The sequence below is a fragment of the Micromesistius poutassou genome (genome assembly GCF_964030765.1).
Source record: "Micromesistius poutassou genome assembly, chromosome: 2".
Classification (NCBI taxonomy): domain Eukaryota; kingdom Metazoa; phylum Chordata; class Actinopteri; order Gadiformes; family Gadidae; genus Micromesistius; species Micromesistius poutassou.
Genome location: NC_140272.1, coordinates 20,312,438 through 20,326,944, shown reverse-complemented (window position 1 = coordinate 20,326,944; position 14,507 = coordinate 20,312,438). Strand labels below are relative to the sequence as shown.

Here is a 14,507-nt window from a genome sequence, read left to right as displayed (position 1 = left end):
AGCTGGCATTTAGAACCAAAGACGGCTGCCAGGTGAATAAGGCCCATACTTGAATCAAAGCATGAACCTGTGAGCTCATGATGCAGTCTGATCATTATAATGCAGCCTGTGTGTTTCCAATGGATGAATCCTCCAAATTAAATTCTGCTGCTTTCTTTAGTTGTGCGTTTGCGTCACGATATTTCACTTTTGTTCAATTAGTTGTTTTTGTAATTCTCCAACATGCTACATACGTGATCAACCATTTGTGTACCTTTGGGTTAAGTTTGGCGATGTCGTGTCTCTTCTCCGACAAATTCAGGAGCTGAAATAAATACAGACGCCGTCATTAATACGTATGAATGTTAGATAATACAGATACACCAACACACTGTCTCCAGTCTAGTACCTGATAACAGCCTCACCTTCTAGAACTATTCAAAAACGGAATTCAAACGACAGTGAAGCACGGTGATGTGAAAATAAAAAGTATAAATAAAAGATGGCTTAAACACATCCTATGTATAATTTAGTCGTGTTTGAGTTCCCATATTTACTGAGTGGTAGGAAGCTGCCCCCTGCTTGCTAAGTGCCCTGCCTCCATGAACAAGAATTCCACACAAGATGTGGAAAAACTGTATTTGTGCACATTTATTTATGTTACATGCTGTGCAAATGCATTTCCAAACATTAGTTAAAATGTAGAAGATGTAGTGGGGGATGCTCCTATGAAAAGAGCAATGATAAGGGGCTCAGAGACACTCATCTTTAGCTTGTAGAGAGTTTATTAAAGGCCATATTATTTCCTAATGAAAAACAACTAGACCAATGTTCATCTGTTGCTGTGTACCTACATTATCAATATTGTTTCAACCAATGTTCAAACCCAGTGAATCGTAGCTTTAATCACAGTAGAGTAATATTTTTTGCTGTACAAGAGAACGACGCCGTCCACGATGGACAGGACATTTTTTCATTTTTATGGATAAAATCTTCTTTCATTGTAGAGCTGCAAGAAAAAACATGTATCAGCTCTCTCGCTCTCTCATTCACACACACACACACACTGACAGCAAACTGTCTGCATAGGGCCCCCCCTCCATGGCACAGTCTGAATCAAAACATAAACCCTGAATCTTAAAAGATTTAAAAATCTTAATCTAATCAGTATGCTACTTGTGTCCTTGTTTTGTACTTTTCTTTTTTTTCGGGTGAGAAAGTAGAAGTATCCACCAATGTACACATATTGTCTGTTTATCTGTATCACGTAGTCTGGGTGCATCGACCGCACCGTTCATCACCTGCTTTCTACTGTCCTCTTTCTACTGTCCTCTTTCTACTGGTCTCTTTCTACTGTCCTCTTTCTACTGGTCTCTTTCTACTGTCCTCTTTCTACTGTCCTCTTTCTATTGGTCTCTTTCTACTGTCCTCTTTCTACTGTCCTCTTTCTATTGGTCTCTTTCTACTGGTCTCTTTCTACTGTCCTCTTTCTACTGGTCTCTTTCTACTGTCCTCTTTCTACTGTCCTCTTTCTATTGGTCTCTTTCTACTGTCCTCTTTCTATTGGTCTCTTTCTACTGTCTTCTTTCTACTGTTTTCCTCAGGGATGTCAATCATGGGACATTTTGAAAAGTGAAGCGTCTGCGGTTTTAATTGCGTTTTAGTTGAGGCTATTGTTTAGTGAAGCGTCTGTTGGTGATTAGCCTATTGTGTAGACACAATGACCATAAGATGGCTCCATAGAGAGTGCTACTGCCCCACTGTCTCCATGGCAGGTACACATCGCTAAACACACCGTACTGATCAGGTCTTTAGTTCTCAGTCTCATCGCTCTAACTCAGAGTGTGAATATCTGAATGGAATGAAATGACACTACGTGACTAAATGTAATGTGAATAAAAACACTAATACATGAACTCGTCTGTGAACAGGATTTCTGCCTGAGTGAGGTCAGATAGCTTCAGCGTACTGGTGGTGAAGACAATGACTCCCATGGTCCCGCATTACTTCACGACGTCATCAAACCATGTCTTTTGTTATTGTCCTGATTGAGCGATTCCCTAGTGGCAGGAATGACGTATCCTACCTTTAAAGTGAAAATGAACTCCCTGAATAAACTCCTCGGTATCATCGTGACATCGAAGTGTCTGAGTAAAGGCCCTTGAGGGCGGAGCGGACTAGAACATTCACACGCTGGTGGGCAGAGCCTCGCCAAAAGATAGGTTTTTACAACAGTCTTATCTAAATGGCGATCTTCATTTATTAATCATGATAAAAAACGACATTGATTAATATGTTGAAGAACTAAGGTCTGGCCTTACTAGACAGGAGACTGGTGTATGCACACTACATTCAAATACAAATATTGTGTGCTTTTTTTGCATTTGCATCAGTCCTAGACGCAACGTGTAACACACTGCCCCATTAAAGAACCATAACCCGATGCTCAAAACCCTACAGTCCTCAGTCCTTTCTGTCAAACGGCGAGCGCACTGTTCCGTCCGTCCGTCATTCAATCGGACGAGTCGGTGTCTCTCCTGTTTGGCGCCAGGAAGCTCACCAGAAACTTGTCCTGGTGTTTGGATTTCAGCATGGCGGCCACTTCCTGCAGGTTCCCATGGTAACGCTGCTCCTCCAGGTCGGGCAGGAAGAAGACGGAGATGATCCTCTCGGTGATGTAGGTGAGGTCGAAGTCGTAGTGGCGCTCCATCACCTGCTCCATCACCAGCTCCACACTCTTGCTCCTGGGGCGTTCAAACGGCATCGTGACTCCTCATAATCATCAGCTACTAATTGCCGTTTTATTATTTGGTCATTCAGTGGATGCTCTAAGTGTCTGTTTTCTCTGTTGTCTTTGGCAAGACATCAATGAGCAGGTAGGAGTTAGTGGGAGGGTGCCTACTGGTTAGGCTGCAGACAGGAGGGATTCAAACCCAAAAGCTTTTGGCTAGGTGTCAGATGAACACCATTAGCCTGTAGTGTACACTTCATGTTATTAAGGAGTATGTAGAGCTTGGGGCTCGTGGTGCCTAGAGGTTAGGCTGTTGACATCGGGCGATCTAACCCAGGCGCTTTAGCTGCACTATCCTACACCCCTTCTTGTTGTTATGTTAGAGCTCAGTCTAGTAGCGTCCCACCACTACCAGTCATTGTACATGTCCGGACGTTGTCGGTGTGGTTGTCACCGTTTGCCCGACGCTCGGTTGAGCGCGGCCCTACTATACCTGGGTAAGGAGCCCCTCTTCTTTTGAAATGTAGACGTGATGGAGCCCTTCTGAAAGAGACAGCGCACAGTGTTACCATGGCAACAAGAAGCAGTCAAAGTACAACCCAAACAGTACAGTACAGTAAATCCAAAAAAAACGAAAAAAAAAAACGGATTTATTTCAAAACAAACTCACCAGGTCAGACGCTGAGTGACAGGTGCCCGTCAACTAGGAAGAGAGAGAGAGAGAGAGAGAGAGAGAGAGAGAGAGAGAGAGAGAGAGAGAGAGAGAGAGAGAGAGAGAGAGAGGGCACATTTAGCTTTGGTTCATAAGAACACCAGTAACCCCACATGTAGACACACACACAAACAGACACACACAGACACTAAGCGACTGGGACGTTGTACGCCAAGTCATGTGTTTGTTTTGATGCTGTTGGATCCCCTCCAGCTGGAGGGATGAGGGGACGGAGGGAGGGGCGGTGCGGGGAGGAAGAGTGCAGATGGGGAGGGCAGGAAGCCTCTCTCTGTCTCCCTCCTGCTCTCTTTGTGTTGTCGGGGGCAGCTGGTTTGCAGAGGTAGCCGTCAGCAGAGATTCTAATGCTCCACGTGAAGTGCATGAATGCCAGACTGTGTTGTGTGTGTGTGTGCTCTTGCCACGACGTGCGTGCACGCGCACTCACACACACGCACGCACACACGCACGCACGCACGCAAGCACACACACACACACACACACACACACACACACACACACACACACACCAGTGTTGTGCAAGTTCACCCTTCACATGAACTAGTTCAAAGTTCAGTTCATACAAAAGAAAATGAATAAATTCACGTTCATAGTTCACCAATTCAACTTTGAACTAGTTCATGTTCAGTTCATTAACAGTTTTTTTTTTAACTGAAGAAAGACTGTGTTCTGTGCTTATCTTTTAAAATGAATCCTCTCCATTACCTGCTGCCCATCACTACCATCTCAGATTGTTGTGGATATTATTTGTACACCTGTTTCATTCATCACCACTAAGGCAGTAACTCTATTTAATAAACATGTCATCTGGACCTAAGCATCAATTCAGAATGTCACAAAATCTGAACTAGTTCAAGTTCTTTAGTTAAAAATATGTTACGTTCAGTTCAAAGTTCATAGAAAAATGAACTTGTTCAATTAACTAGTTCTTTTGAACTAGTTCATGCACAACACTGACACACACACACACGCATGTAAGAACGCACACACACGTACACGCAGGCACACACATACGCACACACACACAGACACACAAACGCAAATGCACACAGAGGTATAAAGGTATATACACACACACACACACACACACACACTCAGTCAGACAACAACAACAATATTTCCATAGACTTTCATGTAAATAAATGTATTTTAAGTCGCTATCCGTGGCCAAATTAGGTAACGTTGGTGATTGAGCCAACGGCCCACTGATGAAAGCCCTTTCTTTTGCAGCCTCAGGATATAAAGCAGTTCTGAAATGAGACCAAACATGTTTTGGACTTTACTGTGAGGAGAAAAGAGGGAATTTTTGCATCTGAAGACTCAACATGTGGCTTACAGCTTCTCCCTGAGTTGCTCTTGTAAAAGCGGCCAAAGCACGCGTGCACACACACACACACACACACACACACACACACACACACACACACACACACACACACACACACTTAAATATAAAACACATTGAAGGAAGCAGGTCAACCCAACAGCCACAGCTTCCACCCAACAACACCTCCAGATAACGTGAGACGGGAGGACTCTGCACCTCACTACCAGCATGGCTCCAGTAGTTCAAGTTAAAGTCTTCCCTTGTCAGTCGTGCAGCAACAGTACAGAAGCAGTGGTAGTTTAGTCAAAGACCAGACCGGTGGGTCAGCACAAGCAGGCGTGTGTCAGAGGGCATGCTCATTTCAGAACTCTCCTCTTTATTGAACCCCAGACATTGGAGTTAGGGTTAGAAGCTGAGGCACACAGACTCTCCTGGTGTCCACACTCTCTCTCTCTCTAACTCTGCTCCTCAAACTTTGACCCTTCTACTACGCAGTGACAGAGGCTTGACAGATTGCTGCACTGCCCTCTGGGTGGGTTTTGGGGGGGGGGAGGGGGGGTAATGATGACAGGTGGCTGTCAAAAGGTTCAAGAGTCAAGCCACTGAGGCAAACGTAACGCCCTGGCATCACGACCCAGACAACCTCAACGAATACCTCAGCCATTTTCCTTATTTTAACAACCTCCTTGAAAGCATTCCACATTTACAATGTGATGCACAGACCTTTTATTGTCCAAGACTAAGTGGTCATGGCTTGCAATGTTTTGCTTACACACCAGTAGCATCTTCTTCTGGTTAAAGAGTAATGAAAGAAGAGGACCAGAGCGACAGAGAGCAGGGGACACAAACATACTGCAGATCAAATCTGACCGGCATACAATCACAGTTCCTCTCACTCACATGACAACCATGCTTGTTCACGCACACACACACACACACACACACACACGCACACACACACACACACACACACACACACACACACACACAGATAGGCTACAGTCTGATAAAGTACATATGCACACTGCAGGCTTATGCAAAACACTCAACCATACAATCAGACTTGAGAATTGACTTTGTCATTCGTCTCTTGCTTGACAGCGAGGAGAACAATGGAATACAATCAAATATAAATAACGAGTTCTGCTCACCCACAGTTTAATAAACCAGATTTGAGTACTATTATATTGGACGGGTGAGCAGAACTCAGTGTTATGCCATTCCACCCCGGTCTTAGGACCCAGGGCCTGTCTGTCTGTCTGTCTACAGAGACAGACAGGGCAGGGCCGACGTCACATGTACTACAGCACAGGAGCCGGGCGGGAACGCGGCCGTCTGAGCCCCGCCGGAGGAACCAGCAGCTAACTGGCTTCATAAGAGTGCTTAGGTCGAGAACTGTGGGCCTTTAGGAAGCAAGGATAAGACGTGGGACGCTATGCAGACGTGACACGCGCACACACGCCCTCACACACACACTCACAGACCCCCGGTCGGTCAGGGGCCCGGGGCGGTGGCGGCGGAGCGGGGCCCCTGGTGGTGACCGTACGTAGAGGACGAGTGTCATTGGAACAGGACTTTGAAACAGGACTTGGTCGAAACACACACACACACACACACACACACACACACACAAATATAAACACAAACACAAACCACACAACCTGTGCATGTGGGTTCATTAGTGCACGGAGCCCGTGTGCAGGAGCCACAGGGGGCCGGGGGGGGGGGGGGGGCCACAGCCTGCCCCGTCCATCAGCAAGCATTGACCTCCCGTCCCACCCTCCATCTCACCGGGGGCGACCGGGGGCCTGGCTGGCCGCCTGGTTGTCCGCCTGGTTGTCGGGATGGTTTAATTATTTGGTTTGATTTGGTGGCTGCTGCCTGCAGGCTGGCAGCAGCGCGCTGAAGGGCCGGCCAGCTGAGCTTACTGCGGGCCGGGGGCCAGGAAGGGGACTTTCACCGGACACAGCTTCTGGTGGAGCCCAGCGGCTCCAAAACGGCAACAGGCCGCACCCCACAACAGACATCCTATTAGGTTTCCCTTCGCGTCCAGAGTCAGCTGTCAGCGCGCGTTAGCCAAGTGGGAGAGCAGCGCCCAGCAGGTTGCCATGGGGGCATAGTCAGTGTGTGTGTGTGTGTGTGTGTGTGTGTGTGTGTGTGTGCGCGTGTCGGAGTCAGGAAGGAGTGGGACTTGGAGTGAGTCAGCCTTTCCCGTTTGAGAACGGAAAGGCAAAAATGACCCAAAGAATATATTCTAAAAGCGTACCGAAAGAAAGCATTTCTATCTGAGAAAAATGAAGAATGACGTCCGCCGTTCTACAGCCTCGTTTGTTAGTTATTGTTATAGGCAACAGTAGTCGTAACAGGCTGTATGTAAGGACTGGCAGGACTTAGGATCTCACAGCAGGTTAGAAAGACTCATATTAGTCAAGTAATCAATCACTTCTTCTTCTGTTCAACCTCATCCATCCATCTCTCCCAAAACCAGTTGTTTTGGGAGATGTCTCCACCCTGTTTTGGCAGGGTGGTGGGGGGGGGGGGGGGGGCGGTGGGTCAGAGGGAGGCAGGGTCAGGGTGGTGAGGGGGGGGGGGGGGGCGGTGGGTCAGAGGGAGGCAGGGTCAGGGTGGTGAGGGGGGGGGGGGCGGTGGGTCAGGGTGGTGAGGGGGGGGGGGGGGGCGGTGGGTCAGAGGGAGGCAGGGTCAGGGTGGTGAGGGGGGGGGGGGGGCGGTGGGTCAGGGTGGTGAGGGGGGGGGGGGGGGCGGTGGGTCAGGGTGGTGAGGGGGGGGGGGGGGGGGGGCGGTGGTGGTTCAAAGAGGAAGGGTACCGAGGTGTCCAGGGAAGAGGCTGATAACGAGCTTTAGGGAACACATGGTCAACAGGAGACCAGAGAGGAGCACAAGAAGAAAGAGCAGCTTACAGAGACGGGGAGATGAAGAGAGAGTGGCGCCAGAAACTACACACAGCCACGCAGGCACGCACACACACACACACACACACACACACACACACACAGATACACACACAGAAAACAAGGGTGAGGGAGAGCACAGAGAGAGAGACAGTGGAGTCAATGACGGCCAGAGCGAGACAGAGGCAGAGTGACAGAGAAGAAGAGTGCATTAGAAAGAGAGAGAGAGAACACGCAATCAATGGAGGAGAGGGAGGGAGTAAGAGAGGGAGGAAATTGGGGGAGAGAGAGTGTGAGGGAGAGAGAGAGAGAGAGAGAGAGAGGGATAGAGAGATAACGAGAGAGAGAGAGAGAGAGAGGGAGAGAGAGATAGCGAGAGAGAGAGAGAGCGAGAGCGAGAGAGAGAGAGAGGTCAACAGCTGAGCATAGCTGCTGATCGCTGAGGGAGAGAGAGCTATTTCGATAGACCTTCCTATTGGAGATCCTAACACGGCCCCCAGAGACGGGGCATCAGGTTGTGTTCACTGCCCCTCTCTCCGTCTGCATCGTCTCATGGCGGTGCTGGCTGCCTCAAACATCCCGTCTGCCTCCAGACACCCAAGCATTAGGCAGTGATGAGCGTGGCACCTGTGTTGTCTCGTGGCTGTGTAGCAAACGCTGTACGCACACACACACACACACACACACACGTGTGCGGTATGGCTGTAGAAGATATGATATATATGAACAATCGTATTCAGTGGAGAATTCTCCCAAAGCATATTCTGACATGAACACCATGTAAGTTACATTCAGAAAACACAAAACGTGTAGTAAACATTACTTGGATCTTCCCTAGGAAAGAAACGTGACGGATCAAATCAGCGGTGCTTTTTAGTGAGACATTGTTATCATCATTAACAAACATCGCATCCGTATAATCCGTGGAACTGTACACACACACTACGCAGACACAGGGCTTTTTTCAAGCAGCAGGCTTAGCTGCACAGGAAATGAAAAAATATGGGTAAATATAACCACAATGTCTGTGGTCTGTGTGTGTGTGTGTGCGTGCGTGCGTGCGTGCGTACGTGCGTGCGTTCATGTGTATGTGAGCGTGCATGTGGATCCGTTCATGCTTGTATTTGTATTCACACAAACATACCCCCCCGCCCCCCCACCACACACACACACACACACACACACACACACACACACACACACACACACAGACACACAGTGCGACCAAAGGACACAGCATCGATCTGGTCCCATCTGGCAGGATGCTACAGATGCCAACGCCACAATGTGGCAGCAACATTGATTCTGATGATGCGAGAGAAGCATTGATTCTGACGTCAGAGCAACTCCTGTGAAACATCCACACAGACACATCCCTCCAGTGGGCAGCAGGGAAGCTGATATGAAAGTAAGCAAAAACACAAATGTTCCACCGCCCGCCTCAGGGGTAAAGTTAGTAAAGTTAGTTTTGAACCTGAAGGACTCAACGCCGTCAACGCACTGCAACACAGCGGCCGTGTTCTATCAGCACCCATCCCCGTCCTGAATCAGTGGTTCACAACCTCGGACTTTAGGAGTGCCACTTAATGGTCACCAAAAAGAGCATCTCTTATGCAAAAAGTAAGAAAAATAGATATAAAAATAGATACGTCGTGGCTGAGCCAGGCACGGCCAGTGTACAGTGGAAGTACAGTGGAAATAAAAAGTCAGCAACACCGCTAATGCTCCCAATGTGTTCATTTAGCAAACACAAACGAACGCAAAACAATGAAAAACACAGGAAGTGATGCATACAGGCCAAAGGGGATACTATATTTCATACTATATTTAGGCAGACCGAATAACATTTACAATACAATTATATTCTACGATCTATACGATTCTTTGGATGATTGAAAATGTGTCCATTTGAAGGATACAATCGCATGTCTGGATAATAATTCATAAATCAGCACTGCACATTAGCAGGAGCAGCTGCTGCTGCTCAATATGAGGGGTGGCAATCTGTGTTTCAGTCATAATTAGCAAGCATCAGATGATGTCGGGACAGCTGACCATAGGTTCTGAAAACACACGCATACACACGCTGACACGCTGACACGCACACGCACACACACACTCCCAACGCCCATCAGTCAAACACTTAGAGACAGGGGGAAGAGAGGACCTGCCAACGTAAACATAGGTGACACACACACACACACACACACACACACACACACACACACACACACACACACCTTACACACGCACACACACAGCGTATACGTTCATCGCTCCGCTCCTCTTGAATGTAAACAGAAACAACAACAACAACAACCCCATACAAGACATTTAAATACGTTTTGGAAAAAGTCAGCATGAAGCTCTCGGTTCTTGGTGATATTCAGTGAACTCAGAAGTTCCAGAAGTCACTCTCTTTCCTTGCCCTGCCCATGGTTACAACTGCCTCATTAAAAATGAAAGCCGATGAATTCGCTCCCTTGTATGAAAAATTAAATCAATGTCCTCTTTGTAGGTCACAGAATTGCTTCTCATTTAATGTTTTGTTCTTTTTTTTATTTTAAAAATTTTCAAAAATCCTCTTACTTGGGCAGAACATGTTTGCTATATTACTTGGATATAATAATGCAAACAACATATATCATGACATATATCATGACATATATCATGCTGGATAACTTTCAGGTGTTACAAATACAATCTATGCTGTATGAAGTACACCATGAGAAACATGTATGCACGCTGTATGTGGGCGTCCAGATAAGAGTATGAAAGCTTTTAAAATACAGAAGACAGATTATTTTTTACCTTACAAGAAGCTTCTCCAGTTCCCTCTCTCTGGCCAACCTCGTATGAGTGAGACTGATACTGTACCTCTGTCTCTCTATCTCTCTCTCCACTCACTCTCTCTCTCTCTATCTATCTCTCTATCGCTCACCAACTCACTCTCCCCCTCAACAACTCATGCTGCCTCTCTGCTTTCCTCTGTCTCTTTCCATAACACGCACACTCTCTAGTGCTCTCTCTCTTTCTCGGTTGCTCTCTCTCTCTGCCTCTCTGCCTCTCTCCCCCGCTCTCTCTCCCACTCTCTCTCCGTTATCCTTTCTCCCCATTCTATCTGTCTCTCTTTCCCTCTTTCTCGCTCTGCTGCTCTCATTCTGTCTCTGCCTGTCTCTGCCCCTCTCATTCTCTCTCTCTCTCTCTCCCCCTCTGTCTGCAACACAGGCTCTCTCCACCACTCCTCTCTCGAGCATGCATTAATACAAACACAAGTACAGTACACATTCGCTGGAGTATGTAAACACGTGTTGGGTGGGTGTATGTGTATGCACACACACACACACACACACACACACACACACACACGCGCGCGCGCGCGTGTGTGTGTGTGTGTGCGCACAGGCGCACATGCATCCAGTTAAACACAAATTGTGAATACTTAGCAGCCTTGCAAAGCAAAGCTAAAGGACTCAGATCTCCTTCTTCCCTTGCCTGGGGTTAAACTATGGTGGAGAGAGAGGAAGATAAGCTAGGGAACCGATAGAGAAGAGGGAGGGAAGGAGAGAGAGAGAGAGAGAGAGAGAGAGAGAGAGCGAGAGTGAGCGAGAGAGAAAGAGAGAGAGAGCGAGAGAGAGAGAGAGAGAGAGAGAGAGAGAGAGAGAGAGAGAGAGAGAGAGAGAGCGAGAGAGAGAGAGCGAGAGAGAGAGAGAGAGAGAGATGAAAAGCAGTAGACATAAGCAGAGCAACCTACGTAGCTTTTGGACATTTGTATACCTGTTGGCTGAAATAAACACATCATCCCCTTTGCCAGCAAGAGATAACCAATAATAAACATTGCCTGTAATTGTGGGAATATTTTACAAAATGTATTTTCCAGGAGATTTCTTCCACATGTATTTTCCAGGAGATTTCTTCCACCCATAAATAAAAGGGCAGTTTGAGTGCCTTCGTCTGTATTAATGAGCCACTGGTTGAGGTCTGGCTCGTGTTATTGTTGGCGTAGCATTTTTTCCAAGGGTTTGAATGCTACATCACCAGATTTGGTTCTGAGTCAGTTTTTGGAAACAGGATTGGTGTTTGAGAACCGGTTGTGACGCTAGTGGAAACTGGTGCTGATATTTCTGGTGCCGTTGTTTCCCAAGGAATAACCTGGAAACATACTATGGAGGTTGGATTTTGAAGGCCGACCAAACAGTTATTTCTCTTCAGAGGTATAGAACTACAGATCAAAACCAAAGATGAAAAACATATTGAAAGCATCAAAGGTGATCGAAGGGCCAAAAGGAGCGTTATAAACACAAAGGTCTAAAGGTGAAAAGCTGCCCATGGTAAAAAAGCTAAAGTGCAAACATGAGGACAAGCCCCGAGAAATACATCACAACAGCATCACAATAGAAGGACAGCACTGAACAGTGACCCCCAGCCTGACACATTTACAACCCCTGTGTCTCCCTGGGTACCTTATTCATGTTCCAGACTGGAAAGAATCCACATACGTGTTTATATGCAGACAACGCACGCATACTACACACACATACGCACGCACACACACACACACACACACGTGCCCAGTTGGTTGGTACTTATTTGTGTCCTCTGTGATGATGGCAGGCATCTGCGGCACTTTGCTCATCGTCTATATTTACTCTCTAATGTCCTCCGATCCCGACTGATCATTCTGTGCAGAGATGTTCCACACTGATCCGTGGCACCTGCCATCTGACAATCAGAGGTTGTTTCTGGTTATCGCCGCGGTGACCGGGGCAGGGTATGGACGCAAATAATAATCCTCACGCAATGCAATTCCGCGATGGTGCAACAGCTGCTGGCGCCCGGCGGTCAGACCCATTGAGAGAGGGAGTGAGAGACGGAGTGCGCGCGGGGCCGTGTGTGTGACGGAAGGGCTTCGGGAATGCATCCTGGCATGACTTGGTGCAACAACTTGGTGCACATTTAATAACAACTCGTGCACACTGTTTAACAATTTGTCCCTAAGCAACAACTTGTGCACACAGTACACTAAACAGCAATTAGTCAGTAAGCAATAACTTAAAAAACCTTGTGCACAAAATATAGCAATTTGTCAAGAACCAACAACTTACTGAACAACAACCTCTGCACACTAAGACAGCAAATTGTCCCTAAGCAACAACTTCTGCGCACTGATTAACAATTTGACACCAAACAACTTAAGCAACATGACAACATGTGCACTGAACAACAACTTGTCACACAACCAAATAGGAGACTTCACCTCGCTCTACCTCAGGGTTGATCTGCCCCAGAGCACCAGGACTACTAACTACCAGGCCCTGGTCTCCTGTCCACCAGGCCCTGGTCTCCTGTCCACCAGGCCCTGGTCTCCTGTCCACCAGGCCCTGGTCTCCTGTCCACCAGGCCCTGGTCTCCTGTCCACCAGGCCCTGGTCTCCTGTCCACCAGGCCCTGGTCTACTGTCCACCAGGCCCTGCTCTCCTGTCCACCAGGCCCTGGTCTCCTGTCCACCAGGCCCTGGTCTACTGTCCACCAGGCCCTGGCTGTCTCCTGTCCACCAGGCCCTGGTCTACTGTCCACCAGGCCCTGGCTGTCTCCTGTCCACCAGGCCCTGCTCTCCTGTCCACCAGGCCCTGCTCTCCTGTCCACCAGGCCCTGGCTGCGTTACAGACGCCTTCTGGACAACGTCTATGATTCATTGCTGCCCCCCAGTGATCACAGCCAGAAGGGTTTGCCGTCCTGATGCAGACTTGAATACTTGATGCGGTGAATGGTTGGTCCCATTTGCCTGAAGAAGAAGTAAAACGACGTGTGTGGATGTATCTCAATAAAAGATACAGACTATACAGTCTAGTGGCATCATTTACTGTATTTAGTCATTGTATATTCTGCTTATGGATGTGTCAAAGTATTGATGTGCTTCAATATTCAATGTTTATTCTTATATATATACAGTATATGCTTCTGGAAATGTGCCCTTTTATTAAGCCAACCCAGATTGTGGAATATATTTGAAGTCATGTTTCCATACCACAGTTCAACAATTGAACTGTGTTTAATGCAACCTGGATGTTCAGTTCAGGGGACATCGGCCTCTTTCCCAGACATGTAGGTCACTGCACAGATTTCCCTCCACATGGCTCCAACCACTACCCCCACCCCCACCCCCACCCCCACACCGGGGGACTCCCTCCAGTTACACCCTCAGATGGGGGTCTCCCACATACCCTCATAGGAGACAAAAGGCTGGGGGTGGGGTGGGGGGGGCGGTTACCTGAGGTGAGATTGTACGGGAAATGAAGGACGGAAGCAGGCAAACTCTTACGGAGCGCATCCCTTGGCCTAAAATTTGGTGTTAACTGCGAGCGTGCACTCTGCAGGAGACCGGGCTAAAGCGTGAGGGCGAGCGGCAGTGGGTCACACGCAGCACCGCTCGCAAGACGCATCAGGGGTGACTTCATGCGTTCACAGCTGCGGCCGTGTGGCTGCGCCTCGTTCGCCCCTTTATGCCAGAAGAAAAGCTCTTTCAGGATTTGGGCATCAAAATTTAATTTTGACACGAAAAAAAAAAAAGGCAGCCAGGGTTTTTAGGCGGATAAAACGGAGCCCGCATTCTGATGATGTTCTCGGAGAAGGAGTGGCTGTCAGCTGCACTGAGTCTATTCTTATCACTCCATCGGCTTCAAGGGTTCCATCGGCTTCGAGTTAGAGACAGGGTTTGAGCATCAACACGTAAACATGCAAACAAACATCCTCTGTTCCAACACAGGTAAAACTGGGACAGAGTGTATCATTTTCAGGAAGTGCATCCATGTCAAGGCATTTGTGAGCAGGT

General features: G+C 47.8%; 1 protein-coding gene across 4 annotated transcripts in view; it reads right to left on the bottom strand.

Annotated features, from left to right (window-relative positions):
• Positions 1-14,507, bottom strand: part of LOC311339123 (tensin-2-like) — a 35,711-nt gene that overhangs the window by 14,703 nt on the left and 6,501 nt on the right. For all 4 annotated transcript variants that reach the window (XR_014633195.1, XR_014633196.1, XM_084464484.1 and 1 more), the window contains exons 2-5: positions 3,381-3,413; positions 3,204-3,253; positions 2,540-2,723; positions 254-304 (exon numbers count right to left, since the gene is read on the bottom strand). Coding sequence is in view for 2 of the 4 variants with exons in the window: in XM_084464484.1 (XP_084320610.1) it covers positions 254-304; positions 2,540-2,723; positions 3,204-3,253; positions 3,381-3,413 (318 nt within the window). In the remaining 2 variants the exon portion in view is untranslated. The remainder of the gene's footprint in view (positions 1-253; positions 305-2,539; positions 2,724-3,203; positions 3,254-3,380; positions 3,414-14,507) is intronic.